The sequence below is a fragment of the Neltuma alba genome, unplaced genomic scaffold (genome assembly GCF_004799145.2).
Source record: "Neltuma alba isolate B1F8T4 unplaced genomic scaffold, ASM479914v2 tig00012145_pilon, whole genome shotgun sequence".
In the NCBI taxonomy this organism is placed as follows: domain Eukaryota; kingdom Viridiplantae; phylum Streptophyta; class Magnoliopsida; order Fabales; family Fabaceae; genus Neltuma; species Neltuma alba.
The window spans coordinates 228,215-245,080 of record NW_021636694.1 but is presented as its reverse complement, the minus strand read 5'-3'; the positions used below and the strand labels follow the sequence as shown (position 1 = coordinate 245,080).

At 38.3% G+C, this 16,866-nt stretch overlaps 2 protein-coding genes across 2 annotated transcripts; both read right to left on the bottom strand.

The window, feature by feature from the left end:
* Window positions 1–5,848: 5,848 nt before the first annotated feature.
* LOC114723559 (histone H4) lies at window positions 5,849–6,407 on the bottom strand. Its single transcript, XM_028909757.1, has one exon. The coding sequence runs from the start codon at window positions 6,345–6,347 to the stop codon at window positions 6,036–6,038; it is 312 nt and encodes a 103-aa protein (XP_028765590.1). The 5' UTR covers window positions 6,348–6,407; the 3' UTR covers window positions 5,849–6,035.
* Window positions 6,408–7,231: 824 nt separating this feature from the next.
* LOC114723569 (uncharacterized) lies at window positions 7,232–11,255 on the bottom strand. The gene is made up of 3 exons (XM_028909767.1): window positions 10,707–11,255; window positions 9,137–9,304; window positions 7,232–9,039 (listed from the first exon to the last, which is right to left on the bottom strand). Exons 1-3 carry the CDS (start codon window positions 11,253–11,255, stop codon window positions 7,309–7,311), a joined length of 2,448 nt encoding a protein of 815 aa, XP_028765600.1. The 3' UTR covers window positions 7,232–7,308.
* Between the last annotated feature and the right edge of the window lie 5,611 nt (window positions 11,256–16,866).

Here is a 16,866-nt window from a genome sequence, read left to right as displayed (position 1 = left end):
GTGTGAACCCGAGATATATAGAAGCAGTCAATTATTGGGAAGATATACTCCACACGCAAGGGAAAATAGAATGGATTTGGAGCATTGAGCTACGACAATAGAGAACGGAGTTTGAAATCAAATCAAATCAAATGAAAGCCGCCATTGTTGATGTCGCAGACTCCCCCAGTTGATTGGAAACCCTCCTCCACTTTTAAGAGAATTTTGAGGAGCTAATGCGCATTATACCCACAAATCTTAGGCGCGTGTGTCTCCTTTCTAATTAAGTTAACTTTTGATTAAATAGCCCTTCTCTCCTGTAAATTATGGACACACACAAATTTGACGACGTATCTATCATTAAAACTCACGACTTTAACTTTTTTTAAGAACCATGTATTTTGTATGTATGATGTGACCAGGATTGGGGCTGTAAAATGTTATGATGCATGACTAGAGATTATTAATATTTTTGTGACCAGTAGTAAGTCATGTTATGTAATTAAATATTATCCATTTGCCGGACCCTCCACAAAACAGTCCTTGTTATTAAACTGGATGATCGAATGGTTTTTGTAAAAGAAATAAAAATAATCATAATAAAGTAAGAATCTCGTCATGAATAGTCTCTATATAGAGTGCTCCAAAATGTTCCCTGCCTTCTTTAATTGATCATCTATAACTCTGTTGTAAAACATTGAACGCATTATTGACTTTGCTACCCTGAATTTGGAAGGATTTTAATAAGCCAGACATTTTTAGAAGGAATGATATTTGATTAATGAGTCGTTTTAATGTATACTGGATTATTCAGTTTGCATGCCAACAACAATCTCATGATCGATAATGAACGTAATTAAATTTGCACCTGTCTCCACGTGAACAGATTGAACAGTCTTTATTTTAATCTGCGTCATTTGATGTCAGGTCAACCCCACTACTTCCTCTCTTGCATACCACTTTGAGATCAACGCACGTCAGTTAAAAATCAAGCAAGATACAGGAACTTTAGCCGTCTACAACTCAATCGTATGAAATTTTACTTCACATATTATCTCTCATCAGATGCACGTCCCAGCTTTCAAATTCACGTAATTAATTAATTAATTATAGCAATAATTAAGGTAAACAATCACCAGGCTAATAAAATAAAACAAAAAAAGCAAAAATCACATTCTTTACGTCACACGATTCACTCATAAAACACCTGGCGACAAAAACATCAAAAAAAAAAAAGAGAGAAGGGAATGAGATACAAATACATACTCATCAGCATCAGGTCAGTCATCTCATATTAAAAGAGAGAATACTGTTAATTAATATATAAACACAAACGATTAATGCACCTTTTTTTTTTTTTAAAGACACACACACACACATATATTCGTCTTGCTAAAATGGAGGCTTTTGTCGTTTATACTCTGATATTCACCGGCTAGCAATCATAGTAGCTCATCAATATATCCAGTATATGTTTGTAAAAGGACACAGAATATGTGCCAATCAATACGGAGAGCATATAAAGGTTATCGGTGGAGGAACTTGCAATTGTCATCATCAAATGAAAGAAGCTCCATAAAGTTTGATCTGACAACCCCATTCTCTGTGATCTACAATTTTTCATCAATATGCAAGCGCAGCCACATATATCTATATAATCCCTGCCTTTTGGATATATATTGACCGATCAAGAAATATTACAACTTCAAATTAATTAAATTACCTCTCTATCACTATAGTTGCTATCCATCCTAAGCTATGACGTAGATTATGTTTATCCAACCCCATAATTTCATGTGCGTGCATATTTGTGTCGCCGCCAAACGATCGTTTCGCACAAAGCAGCCAAAATACATAATCCAGTTTGGGTAATATTTCATAAACAAAACTTCAACATCCATCCATCGTCACCATCATCGCTCTCAAAACCACTGTGCAAGCGTGCAAGCTGTATCTTTGCAGGGGGAGACGCGCACACACAACACCCACTTTTACGGCTTTTACTGGTGAAAAGAGGGAAGTGTCCGTGACAGAGGGGTTAACCACCATGGATGCTTTCACGAGCTTCCATTTTTTCCAGTAATTATCAACATGCAGATCAACATGTGTGTGTGTGTGTGTTTAGTCAACGCACTATCAAAATTAGTTGAGACTCACAAAAATCACTCGCTCCTTTCGCTATTTGCCTTTAAATTCCATCCATCAAAATGTGACCATACCCTACATATATATATATATATATATATATATACTCTCTCTTTCTTTCATATTTGTGTTCTTTTCTATAGTAAATATTGAATCATTAAAGAGACGTTTATGGCCGCTAATTGCTATAGCATGCAATGCAAGTGCCCCAACAAGGACGGTTCAGGAACCTTAACAACCCACTCTCTCTCATTTGCAGCTTTCACATTAATTTATTTGCATATAATAACATTTTATATGTGCGCATTGTCTGGAGGCGGTTTCCCTGAAATTTCATGAACACACTTTACCACCATAAAGCAACATCAGAATCATCAAAACTCTAGCCAGCTGTGTTGTGTTGGAAGGAAAACTTGCTACTTTTGTTTGGAGCAATCATAATGAATTGAATATATTTGATATGATTATTATAATTATTCATTGTGCCAAAATCCCCTCTCCACTTGTATATTACCTTCAGTCCTAATTATAAGAACTAATTGACTAATTTGATGAGATTAAAAAAATAAATTTAGTTATTTGTAATAAATACGTACTGTCTTTCCTAAAATATCCTTATTAATCAAGTTTATTGGCTAAAATTATCGTTATTAGATGGGCTATCTTGGAAAAAAATACATAAATATGAGAAACAAAGTGAGTTGGGGTCTTATAATTAGGACCAAAATAAAAGTCAAATGAGGTCTTATATTAAAAACCGGAGGTAGTATATAATTTACATGAAACGATTGTATCCTTAATTAATAAACCCTGATTCCAATTCTTGACGCCTTATCAATTGCATATACTACCTCTCTGGTTTTTAATATAAAATCTCGTTTGACCTTTAATTTGATTCTAAATATAAGATATTAATCTACTTTGTTTCTCATATTTATGTATTTTTTTCTTAAGGTAGTCCTTCTAATAATGATAGTTTTAACCAATATACTAAATTAGTAAGAAAAACAACACATTTTTATTACAAATAATTAACCAATTTAACTTATTTTCTTAATCTATACAAATTAGTTAACCAGCTTTTATATTTAAGACCGGAGGTAGTATAATCGATAAAACAAGTGAGCAGTTAATCAATGCCATATACAGTTGATTCGTTGAGCCTTGCCCGGCCCCCTCATTTTGATGATAAAGCGAAACCTAGTTGCAAGGATGCATGTATCGCATGTTTGACTTGCTATATGCAGCCAACCACTCCAAATCGTACGGACAGGGAGAAAATGGGTATTACATTAGCGTTCTAAAGTTATGCGATTCCACTGATCATATCGATGGAGTGCGCATATATAAATGTATATATATAATCTCTTACGAATATAACTCATATGATCGTTGCTGTTGACTTTGATGTTAGCGATAAGGCAATCGATTGCATCAGTTGAAGAGTTCAAGTGTACACCGACAAATGAAAAATGCAGCAAATTAGCTATCAACATATGTAGGGAGGAGAGAAGGGAAGAGGATGTTTTCAAAAGAGTGCATTGTGTAGCCAGCTAGGTATTCAGATTAGCATCAAGCTACTCTCGCTCCTTCATTCCCAGCCACATCTATGATTTAAAAATCTTATTACTACCTAGCTACCAAGTTTCCTCGCCAAGGGCAACAAAATCATGGGTGCATGTCACCCTGACAGAGATTATTTGTCATCTCTAGTGGTTCAGCGTGATCATCGAGGAGAGTTTTGTCCTGCTGCTCAATGAATCCTGAAATAAGACACTGGAAAACCAACGCTGGATTTGACTCCTGGATATGCTGTGGGGACAATGCATGTTTTTTAAGTCCAAAAAAAACAAAAAAACAAAAAAAGGCAAGGCAAAAGAGCCTTAAATCATATGCCTGCTAAGTCAATTGCCAAAAAAATTATACATTTATCATATTTCAAGTTCGATTAAAGAAGCTGATATTAAGAATGAAAAAAATGACATCTGATTTTAATGTTTCGAATTACAGGATGTTCCCATTTTTTCCCCCTCGTTATTTACAGTTCAGATCACCCTTGGTTTCGGCCCTCACAGAGACGATGCAGCAATGGGCCCAACCATCTACCTAATTCTGTGGAGATGTGTACTTTTGGGCCTAAATGTGGACTCAATTGTTGGCAACCCTATTCCTCGCAGACCGTCGAGACCTAACTTCTTTGGACCCCGCTTATGCTCCGTCGTCAAGACGGGGGCGGAAATGCGGCGGACGTAGTTCTTGCTTTTTACACTTACAGCACCACTGTTTTGGGGGGGGGGGGGGGAACGCAGTTCTCCTCCAAGGTCACCTCCAATGATGAATCACCGCCAGCAATTTCGGCTTTGGAGATCCACTCTGAGACGTAAACGTTTACGCTTCCTCACAGGAATCAATATGTTTCGTCGGAGTTTTACTGTGTCTCTCTTGATCGTAAAACAGCTTAATCGCACAATTTATGAAAGTACAAAAAAGCCCCTGCCAATCCTCCGCAAGCTGCTGCTTATTTGGATTGTGGTGTTCTAACCAATGAGACCGTTTGTATAAGCATTTTAAAAGTAATTTTACGTAATTTCTAAAATTTGAAAAGAATTTCGACTGTCCTCATCTAAAAATGCCCCCCCCCCCAAAGTGCCTGTGAAGAAACACCCCAAGACATCAAGGTTAGCGTCTTTTTATTTTGCATGTCTACAGCATCAAGCCTATTTGCTCGTGTCAGCCTCATTCTAATGTGTTGTTTACTGTTGTCTCTTGATGTTCTTTGGTTTCTTTCCGTGGTTCCAAAACAGGAAAACAGGACTATAGGATTATTCGAAACAACGTGCAATATCGCTGACACCGATTGGTTTAACGATCTAACAACTTCCTTCCACGCACGGCAAAGCCTAAAGTAAGCATTTAAACTTTAAAGTAGCAATATGATCAGGTCCTCCTCTGCCTCTCAGTTGAGCAGTCGCTTGCAGCAACTGTAGAGTGCAGTAATTCACACAAGAACCTTCAGTTCAGAACCAGCTAAAAATGTGCCAACAGATGCTTGCTGACCATATCATTCGCTTTTAATTTTGAACAAGATATACCAAACTGTTCGAATTCTTCAGCAAAATTGCACCCAAAAAACATTATATAACAGGTGTCATACCTACGTCTTTTTCAGATTCTACGAGGAAATATGATCTTTCTCACTTTTTAATTCCTCTTACGGAAGCTGTTCAGTTGTAATGTGACCATTTTCTTAATAACGTGACAGAAGCGGAAAATCCCAGGTTCCCTCAAACTTTCGTATCCTTAATCTGTAAAATAAGCATTTGATTCCCCGGGATGGATAATTCATTGTGCAGTGTTTAGTAGTACCTCTGGGCAGTTGATCCCAATTGTCCATGACACTAGTATCCACTTTCACAGTTCGTAACGCACTACATTTTCAAAAATCATACATAATCCATATGTAAATAAAAACCACTACAGTTTCAATTTAGTTAATTTAAATATGGCGCTGAAAAGAAGGCTTTTCAATATTCTGGCCACATACGAGGTATGGAAAATAGGAACACTAGAACACGGTGGGATGACGCCAAGAGGAATTGTTACATACAGCCCACCAACACAATTTTAAAAGAAAGAATTGAATAATTACGACTATATCAAGCGTCCAGCGCTATGCTGGAAAGGAATTTAATCCATCGATTTTGAAGGAAGCTAACGAAGGAAGTGAGAGGAATCAGAATTTCTTCATCATATAGCCATGCAACTGAATTAAAAGCAAATTTCCAATAGGTATTGTTGATTAGAGTTCAACAAATCCATAGCAGATATCCAAATAGCGAACAATACCCAATTCAGACATGATTTACAATGCTAGCAAATAATACACTAGAAAACCCTAAGCAAAAGGGAAATCAACCACCGAAACCATAGAGAGTCCTGCCCTGCCTCTTAAGTGCGTAGACGACATCCATGGCGGTGACCGTCTTTCTCCGAGCGTGCTCAGTGTAAGTAACAGCATCGCGAATCACATTCTCGAGGAAAATCTTCAACACACCACGAGTTTCCTCGTAGATGAGGCCGCTAATCCTCTTGACGCCTCCTCTTCTGGCCAAACGACGAATCGCCGGCTTCGTGATGCCCTGAATATTGTCACGCAGCACTTTCCTGTGCCTCTTGGCTCCTCCTTTTCCCAGTCCCTTTCCTCCTTTGCCACGACCCGACATCTTTCACTGCCAAATACTCTTAACTCCCAGGAACGATATTGCTAGTTGCCAGGACCTTCGAAACGCTGTGAAACCAAAGTGCGGGGACTGGGTTTATATGGAGGCCCGTTTTTGGGTTTCCAAGATGACTTGAGCGATCTGTGGCTGTTGGATTACACCGTCATCGACGGCATCGAATCACGATCCGCGTCATCTTCTATGGTTAATTTTAAACCCTCGATTGTCATCATTCAACGGTGACGATGTTTCTTCTTTTAATTTAATTGGCACCGCTCCCTTGTTACGGATCGCTCACGTGGCTAATACTTTTGTCGTTGATGGTTTCAAATCGACGGTCAGCTATGCAGGATACAATCAAATGGCATGGCGTTATTGTCCCTCAAAAAGCAAACTAGTGGGAAAATATTAATAAATTAACTAGAAATTAATTACAAAATTTTAGTTTTATTTTAGAACTACAGAAATTGCAAATACTCAGTAGAACGATAGGGCGTTTTTTTAAAGCTAACTGTTCAGGAAAAAAAAAATTGCGGCTTCCAGTATGTAGTCTGACAAGAATGAGTTGTTTTTCCACTAATGGATTTTCAGTTAAGTCTGTAGAGAGCTTTAATTAAGGAATGTCAATGGCATTTCAGTGCTATGTTTGCAAAAAAAAAAAAAAAAAAGGAAAAAAGGAAATTCCATTATCTATCCTTGCTTTTGATTTGTGCGCTCCAGTGCCATGTTTTGCGGTTACAGAACTCTGACTTTAAAAATGACTGGGCCGTATATTTATTTTCATTTTTTGAGTGAACTAGGCTGTATTTATTGAAGGTCTTCTCCCCGGCCACTTCCTACTGCGGGGTGTGGGGGTTTTACTTTCAGATGAACCTGTGTTTCTTGTGCATGATATTGCTTAATTAGCAGGCTAAGTCACTTCTAATACACTAATAATTCCTAGTGAAGTCTTATGGAGGGGGGTTTATTCTGAACGCAGAGCGTTGATCTTACAATAAATCTCGTTCAAGTTTATACGACTGGAGGGATTCTCCCATACAAGTAGTTGTTTGACCTCATTTTCAATCTTTATTGCTTCTCTCATCAAGCTCACGATGCAGAATCCCAAGCAGCTGTAGTGAAAAATCATCTGGCCTATAAGTATCTCTTCATCTTTGTTTGTCTCAATCATATTAGCTGCCTCCTCCAGGTGCTGGAGGAAAGAGCCTGTCATTCTATCAGCGTCCTCACTCGCACACGAGATCTTCGATGTGTCGCCATTTGCATGCCCTGATTCAACGTCACCGGGGATATTTTCACTCTTTAAATCTTGTTCGAGTTGGCTTAGTGACTTCATCCTGGTTATCTCCTCAAGGAGCCTCAGTGTAGGGGCAACTTTAGTCTGGAAAAGTTCTATGTTCTTCACCATGTGCTCTTGAAGCTCCCACAAATTTACTTCACCCTCCTCTGAAAATCGTGGGACGTGTTCTGTTGAGTATTCCACAAAATGCAAGAGATCTACCATCCTTGATAACGATTCCAGCATCTTACTGTAGCAGGCACCATGAAAAGGCAAGAACCAGAAACTTGGCTCCGACTTGGCATCTGATGAGAACTGTTCTAGTTGATTCACAAAACATTTCAGCTTCTTCCGTCTTTCTCGAAAAGTCTGGGAAGGTGACCGTGGCATCTGGTTCTCACCTTCAGGGGAAATGGTTATGGCATCAATGCAATCCTGAAGCGACCTCAAGCATTGGGATAGTTCAGATTTTGCCAGGGTTGCTGCTCTTGAGGGGTTCATAAGAATCTCGACTATCATGTAACAAATGAGTCCGATTGTGGCTTCGGTGATTCTAGCAATCGCAAACTGAGTAGGAGTGCCATAATGCTTCCTCCCCAGAATTAATAGGGCCCCTAAAACAGCTGAAATCCCACCAGCTTGCCCATACATCCTGCCATGCATCAGGAAACAAGAGAAAACAACCCACGGCAAAATAGGCAAGAGCCTTAAATCCACCGATCTCTCGAACAGGAAGCAACATAGGATGCCGTAGACTGACCCCATTGCCGTTCCTTGTCCTCGAGCATTAGCAGCCGTGAAGGTGGCCTGCCGTTCTGTGATGAAGCTGATGGCAATGGTAAGTCCTGACCAATACCCGTTTTCTTTGTTATATATCAAGCCAAGTAACACGGCAATGCCTAATGAAAGCGAGCACTTTATTGCAAATGCCAAATTCTGACTCTTGGGCAGCAGGTTCATCGCAAACTCTCGAATCTTCCAGGAGTTATATTGAACGGCATCAGTTTTCTCCGCCATGGGCTGTTCATTGTTTGTAATGTGTGAATCCTTTAGGAGAAGTTCCGCGCAGTAAATAAAGAAAGAAGTTGGGAGATCTTTACAAGCTTTGCAAAGGCTTTTTGGAGACCCTGAGAAACTGTTGGAAATTTCTTTCTTGCTGTCTGGAACTGTGGCTGTATCAGACAACGCAAAGCACTTGGCTTGCTGGTCTAACTTTTGAGTGATCCGACCCTTATAGTCGAGCAAAACACCTCTGAGTTCCTGATCGACGGCTTCAACGGGAAACGCAGAGCAATACGACAGAGCAATTTCCATTCCTCTCAGTGTTAACTCCATGTCTTGCAGATGTTCTTCCGGGTGCGCATAATAATTTGGATCGGAGATTGTCACTTGAGGCCTTTCCCAACGCATGCCGTCCTGTTTGGTTCAGAAGCTCGAAATGTTTAGCTCATCTGCCATCAACCGCCTAATCAATTGGACCTGATTTTATTCTTTTACGAGGAAGCTAGCTTACCAGTTTACATCTTATGCAATCGAGAAGCTTGGACCCTACTGTCGAGAGAGACTTGGCTTCAGTGAACCAATCCAGAGCACTTGCGTTGTCCAGAGCAGAAAGGGCCTGCAGGTTATGATTCAACCTCTCGGAGGCATGCGCAACGTACAATTTGTAGACATTCCGTATCTGAAATCAAAACAAAACGAAGATGATGCGTTATTGTTTCTGTTGTTTTGTTTTATGTGAATGAAATGGGATTGAACGCTCAATTAATATTTTTGACTTCACAGCAAAGCTTTTAATTTATTAGCCGCAACTAGAAGTCCATTATCTCCCAGGTCAATATAGGACAAAGCAAACAAATAGTGGAGGGACAAATACATATAATAACTAATAAATAATAAATATCCAGCGGGGCAATGCAATACCAAAGAAAGAAGTCGATTATGGTGGGTCCCCTCTTCTCAGTTGCTATGCTCATCTCCATTGGTTCCTAATATCTTTTCTCCTAACACGTACGCTCCTGTAGTCCTCTATAACCCCTTTCGATTTTTTATTTCCTGATGTGCGAGGCAGTTCTCGTCCTTTTATGATCTGTTCATCATCATCATCATCCTTTGCTAAATGCTCGACGGGTTTAAGAAAAGGTTGCTTTTAGTTACATCCATGTTTTAAAATATCAGTTGAAAGATTTCCCATAAGATTGTGCTTTTGATAAGTGATCTGCTTGTTAAGATGACAGCGAATATCATATATGAATAGTGACTTCTTCCTCAACATCCTTTACTTATAACACTGTCAGTGCCTCCTTAGTGCTATTATAAATCAGAAAATAGAAGCTTTAACCCAAAACCAAAAGCAAACAAATAGTGGCTTCTTCCTCATCATGCCCAGTGACGAAGACAGGCTCACCTAATAATCTCCCTCTCTCCCTCTCGACAGATTGAGACACGCAATAAAGACAAGGCGTTGGCTTTTTCAGTGCCACACAATCGTGTAAGAATTTGCTTTGCTAAATATAATAACTTTCCGGGGGGGAAAAAATGCGTTACAAATAGGACAGTGTTCAACGAATTAATGTTTATCAATTGTTGCTTTAAAAAATGTGTTCTACCTTTTCCCTGTAAATAAAAAAAATCTGAAAACTGCGAACTGATATGCATGAGTCGGAAAAAAGCTTAATTATCTGCCAACATCGGCATATATATCTCTCATCAGCATGAATCATTAACCTAACATCAACTAGATTATAGCGAATCAGCCACCACTAAAGGCATTATTTATCTGTTCACAACTTATTAATTCCCTCCCATCCTTCTCAATTATAAGAGAATATAATTTTGAGAGTCACTAATTATAAAAAATAAAAACTTTTTGTTAATTTGGTGTACTTATGAATATACTTTTCACGCTAATTATTAAAAAAGAGAATCGTAATCACAATGCACTCATCTTAATCTTTCCATGCAAGAAGAATTATTAGAGTTATTAAAAAATAATATTTTGATAGAGACTGAATTGGTTATTTGTTTCTTGTAAAAACTATACAGGGTTAAGGGAATAAAAGAGAGCGAGCTGATATATCTACCTGGAGACATGCAAGATGAGGATAAGGGAACAACATAGCGAGCACAGAAGCGAGCGCTCCAAGGGCAGTGCTGGAAGCGACATGAATGGGATGCGCCATCACCCCAGCATCTGCTCCATCTATCACTGTCTTCACATACACAATCACCAGCTGCCCAAACGCTATCCTCTTGCTCATCAAGTGGCTCGACTCTGGCATCGCCACCACCAGCGCCCCCACAGCCACTGCCCCCGCTGCCGCCGGCACAGTCAGGTTCGCCGGTCCTATCAACTGTAACCCAGCAATGGACAGGATCATTGCCTGTAGGCTTGCACAGAATACGTGCCAACAACCCCGCAGGGCGTCACCCAGCGTTGCATCCGACACTATGAGAATCGTGGTGACGTAAGAGAAGGCCGGGAACTTGAGGTAGCGGCGGAGGGGCGCCGGCCCGTAAAGGGAGGTGCAGCCCACTATGGTGCAAGCCAGGGTGGTTCGTAGAGCGGAGATCACACGAGCCCGCCATAACACTGCCCTGGCGTTAACAGCGGTGGTGGTTGGTTTTGACATGGTGAGAGATTATTTAATTCGAAATAGAGAAGGAGGTGTGGGAATGTGAGAAGGCTTGGGGTTGATAAGGAGATCAGTGAAGGCTTTTGTATATGTGCGCAATGGAAGCCGGCGGATATGCGGTTGATAATAGGGGAAGCTACGAGAACAAAGAAGTACTAGAATGAAGAAGCATGTGTAAGCTGGAGGGATGGTGCATTAACTCGATCATGTACGGCCGTATTTAAATGACCAACTGGTGTGTGTAAAACGCCCATTACCTTCCTGCTGGTTCCTCCACTTTGGAATAGCTAGAAGGTCTTTGAGATTAACTTATTTTTTGTAAAAAAAAGAAAAGAAAGAAAGAAAAGAAAATTTTCGAGTAGGATGGATGCATCTTTAATTTGATTAGTGGAAATAAAGGGAATTGTGGGGAATTAGCAGACGGTTGCCAGGAGAAGGAAGTGAATACGTCCGAGAAATTAGGTCAAATTAGTGGGATCCTCGTAAAGAGGGATATATGGGTTATCTGGTGACATCAGCAGCACTACTATTATTATCAGTGTTAAGAACACATGATTATTATATTACTAATTACCGCTTTCATATATGTGTGTGTGTGTGTGTGTGTTAACTAATAGTATATATGTGTACTCTAAGAATGGTTGTGGAGGAAAGTAATAGGGCGGGGCGGGCATTAGAATTTAGAAGAAAGACGTGAACGGTGAGCAACAATAGGCACAGAAAAGAGTGCAGAGGGGGAAGATATTTTGGGAGGAGGGAATTGAAGAAGGAGAGAGGACAGAAGGCGTGAGGGACAACAGAGCCACTTGTGAACCAACAACCAACAACAATCATTCTTCCACACCACCCCCAATATTCCTACACCTTGTTTTTTTGTTTTTTTCGGTCTGTGTTTGGTCCTGGCAAGCACAGAAACTATATATGTGTGCGTGCATGTGAATATATATACACACCCCACCATCGCATTCGCATATCGGTTGTTCTTGTTATGGTGCCATTTCATTAGCTCCCCTGGCCTCGTCCTCTGCACAGTGATCTTCTTGTTTGTTACTCCTTCGATCCTTAATGTATGACTTAAAATTGTTGAGTTGATTTTGGTCTTAAATATAACACCTGTTTCTTACATTTATTAATTTTTCTTAGATTACCCTTATGGATATTTCCTCAGCTATAATCAAGTAAAAGAGGAAGGGAAGATAGTAAGAAAGATGATTATGGTGTTTTAGGAAAAGCATGTCATGTTTTTTTATAATAATCTAACTTACCTAACTTTCTTAATATAATCAAATTAATTATATAAGTCTTATAGTAAACACCGGAAGAATATTTAAAAAAGAAGAAGAAAAAAGAAAAGAAAAACGAGGGAAACAACAAATTAAATAAAACAGGTTCATTATAGAGAATCACTGGGAAGATGTGTGTGAAAGCAAGTTTACCGGTAAAGCATGGAATAAAGAAATCTCTAGTTTAACTTGTACGTACGTGCTGTGGATGGGGCGGAGGGATGAGAGCATTGGAGGACAAATAGAAGTGGACCAGCACAATGGGCATGGCAAGTACAATACGCGCCATTTGGTGTGTGAGCGTGACACCCCAGATCTTTAAATGCTCCCTCCTTCAATGGGCCCGCCCCACCAACTTACGTGTCTTCCCCTCACTCTCCCTATTCCCTTCCATCTCCCGCGCTCCATACTGGCTACGCCCCTCTTTACTTTTTATTTTTTATTGCTACTTTCTGTAATTTTCATATCAGTCCTTTTTTACGACCCTTTCACGCCCGCTGCTCACTGTAATTTCTCTTGCGAGATTATATATAGAGTATTTATTTTAAAAATATATGCATTTCATAGCCATAATCCCCCCTCTCTTATTTAACCGGAAAAAAAAAAGCATACATGCATGTGTTGATGAGTGATCGGGGTTTTGATCAGTGATGATTTTAGGATCAAGAATATGGGCAAATTCTAGTTTAAAATAGTTTTGATCACTTTTTATTAGCCCGTGCGATGATAATTAATGAGTGTAGAATTATGTGATGTCATCGTATATTAGGTACCCTAACTTTCCCATACATCATTAAACAAAAAAAAAAAAAAACCATACTACTCGATCGTAAGGCGGGGGCGATGTGACTTGGTAAACCTTGAGATATACATATAGATATTATGCATTAAATTATTATTAATAATCCCTAACTCATAGCACTCGAAAAGGCGTAATTGTATATCCGGCTTGTATGGGTTGTATAGATAGGGCGGCAGAGATGATAATTTCAATTGGTGGGTATCTCGATTCGCCCTGTTTAGAGTTAGACGAGTGTAATCTTTGTTTCATGGGTCCAGAGGAATTCAGGTCCTTTTGGCATAACATGGGAAGGGATAATTAAAAAACGGCAGGGAACTTCATTGTCGTGTATATTTCTGGGAAGCCATCCTCTTTAGAAATCAACAAACTTATTATAATAATAACTTCTATTGATTGCGTACTATTAGCACTACATGAGAGAGTCTCATAATTGTGTGGTTTGCGTGTGAAATGTTTTGACCGACGATGCTCAGTGAAATCCCATGATGTGGAGCCGTCGGAGTCAGAGTCGTCCCCCCTCAAATGGGTGCATCGTTATGATTTTCACTTTAAGAAGCTTCACAGGTTTGTTATAGTTTTTCATCCCCTTAATAGATTAATAATATCCTATAATTAAATTCTCTCTTTATACAACACTGCCTCATAGGATATCTTACATACTGAAACACGAAACTTTGGAAACACTAGTTAACATTTTATTTGAACCGTAAGCAGTAACTCGCCTTGCTCACAAAACAGGTACACCCTCTCCGATCTGCCTCGTAATTACTATATTTCATAGTTGATGGATATTACGTGATTTTTAAGTCTCATGCATGCGAATTTTTAAACTATATTTCTCTGATTCTAAATATAAAATCATTTTTATAGTGTCAATTATACTATAAATTGAGTTTTATATTTAGGATCAGAGAAGTATTTATTTTCTAAGTGTCTCTACGCTCTGCCCAAATCAATATTATCTGCATAGTGCGGGGAAAGTGGGTGCACTCTTTTGAAAACTTTTGATTTAATAATATCATTACACTGCTTTCCTTAAAATCTCCGGTTAAGCAGAGACGAGGGTAATATCATGGTCTTCTGCTATTTGGGTTGCATGTTTCATTTCAGACCAGTTTTTGAAAGCTTTTCTGGGCAACAATCACTGGGATCAACTAAAAACAATTAAAGATGGCATGAAATTATTCCAAACCTGAAATTTGCATCCCTGCCGTGCATTACCAAAATGGGATAACTTTTTCAATTGTTAATTAGCTGCCTATGGAAAAACACTGATCCCGTACACACGTTTGGCAATATGTCATAACCAAAATGTGTCTGCGAAAGTCTCTGGATATATAGACGCCATGATATCAGGTGTGAAAAATACGTCTTGTCAGAAGTTACTCCTCCGGTCCTTAATATAATACTCAATTTTTGAATTGATTTTGGTCTTAAATATAAGATCCATTTCTCATATTTATCAGTTTTCTCTAAATTATTCCTATGGATACTCTCTCAACCATAATCAAATAGAAAAAAGAAAGAGGATGTTAAAAAAATGATTATGGTGTTTTAGAAAAAATACATCTTATTAAAAGTTATACATATATATTCCATATAGATGTACGTTAATGTTAATCATGGCTATAGAAACATATATATCCATCATGACAAAAAATCTAAGGTGCATGCGTACGCCTGGATCCACGTTTCATGTGATTCCAAACATGACTCCTGCAGACATGGTTTAGGGTAATGTCAGATACCACCCTTGCCAAGTTGTCCCCCAGACAATAAATATCTGCAAACTGTACGAGGCCATTTAAGGCAGACTCCGGAAGAACAGGTGCACTTTTTGTCTTTCGGGGGTTTTCTCAAACTGCGCGCGTCATCTTTGACACGGTGTTTTGTGTTTTTAGAAATATTTTTTTTAAAAAATGAGACAAATTCCTCTGCATGTTTATTTTGTAAATCATAAAAATATTTTTAAAACTATAGTTTAGTTTTTATCCAAACAATCCTTAAAAAAAAATCTTTTTTCTACGGCGATATTAATACATATTTGCTTATAATATCATATTTGACATGATTTTGAAAGCAAATTGACTTTTTGTCCAAAAACTACTGTATACTTGTTCCGGTTTTAATATAAGAGCTCATTTATTTTTTTATTTTAAATATAAGATCTAAATTTATTTTATCTCTTATATTTATCTTTTTTTTTTTCAAAATAGTCCTTATAATCATATGAGTCCTAGTTAATATACTTGATTACCAGAAATATTCTAGAAAATACAACTCTTATTCATTATAAATAATTAACGTAACTAATTTTCTTACTCTACTCAAATTAGTTAACTAGTTTTTATATTAAGATTGGAATAAGTATTTCATGATATTCTTTTCTATGCGAGTAAATTGTAGTGATTGTTTGAAAAACATATAGAAATACTACCCCTGCTTTTTATATCTAGAACAGGAGCTAGTAGAGTATAATTTTTGTTTATAATATATTCTGTGCATCCGCACCAAAAACAGATGAAGCTGGCGTTTATATAATGTTAAAAGAATTATAAATAAAAAAATTAAATTAAATTCAATGTCACACTTATTTAGGTAGGGTGGAGTAAGGTTGGGGAAAAAAAAGTTATTAGGCGAGGTTTTTCAGTCATTAATCAATTCAAAAATTTAATTATTAACAAAACACAATAATATCGTGTAATTTATATAGGCAATCATATCTCATAAAACAAGGCTTTACTGTTGATGTATTCATTTAGGTAGCCATGCAGATACCGGCTCCAACGCCAGAATAATTGGTTGCCTTCCCTCTGTTGTCCCGACCCTTGGACAACAGAAAAAGCCACATTTCACATCATTAATTCCTGACCTCCATTTTCGCTTTTGCCTAGAAACTATAGCACCTAGCTATTATCTAATGTTCGTTAACATACGCACACGCACGCAACAAATAGATGACATCAAATGTGGAAAATGTAGCTCCACCGAGTAGACTCTGAGGAGCAGATTTAAATGCGTTTAGATATGTGGTCGTACGAGTCATATGGCAAAACTAGTTAACTCTGCATGCTTTGGCTCCTTGGTTGGATTATGACTCGGATCCATCATTTTTGCTCTCTCCATATTTTGCTTCTTATTTTACATTATCTTCCCACCAACAAGCATTGCCCTCTCATTTTCTTCTCCTTTAACTTCTTGTCCTGCACTATGCTCTATCCATTTGTCACTAAAATAAAGTGCAAGTGTTGCGTCATACCCAATTTTATATTAGGCCTACAAAATTCAACTACACAACATAACATCAAAAAGCTGGTGGAAGAAGTAAGCCTCAATATTATATTATCAATGACCCAGTGTTCTGACCAGAATGCCGTCTTAGTTCCGTCCCTCGCGGCCATTAAAAAGATTAAGAGAGCATGTATAGTGGTCCTCGCACTATTTCCAAACAAGTAAGTTATCCTTTTCCTTTTTTATTCTTACGGCGAAGTATAAGCCCTTTTCCTCAACTGTTTTTTTCTCT

Coding starts and splice junctions, on each gene's coding strand:
- LOC114723559 (XM_028909757.1), bottom strand. CDS start 6,347: ATGTCGGGTCGTGGCAAAGGAGGAAAGGGACTGGGAAAAGGAGGAGCC.
- LOC114723569 (XM_028909767.1), bottom strand. CDS start 11,255: ATGTCAAAACCAACCACCACCGCTGTTAACGCCAGGGCAGTGTTATGG. Junction 9,305..10,706: donor CTCATCTTGCATGTCTCCAG/GTAGATATATCA, acceptor TTTTGATTTCAG/ATACGGAATGTCTACAAATT. Junction 9,040..9,136: donor ATTGCATAAGATGTAAACTG/GTAAGCTAGCTT, acceptor TGAACCAAACAG/GACGGCATGCGTTGGGAAAG.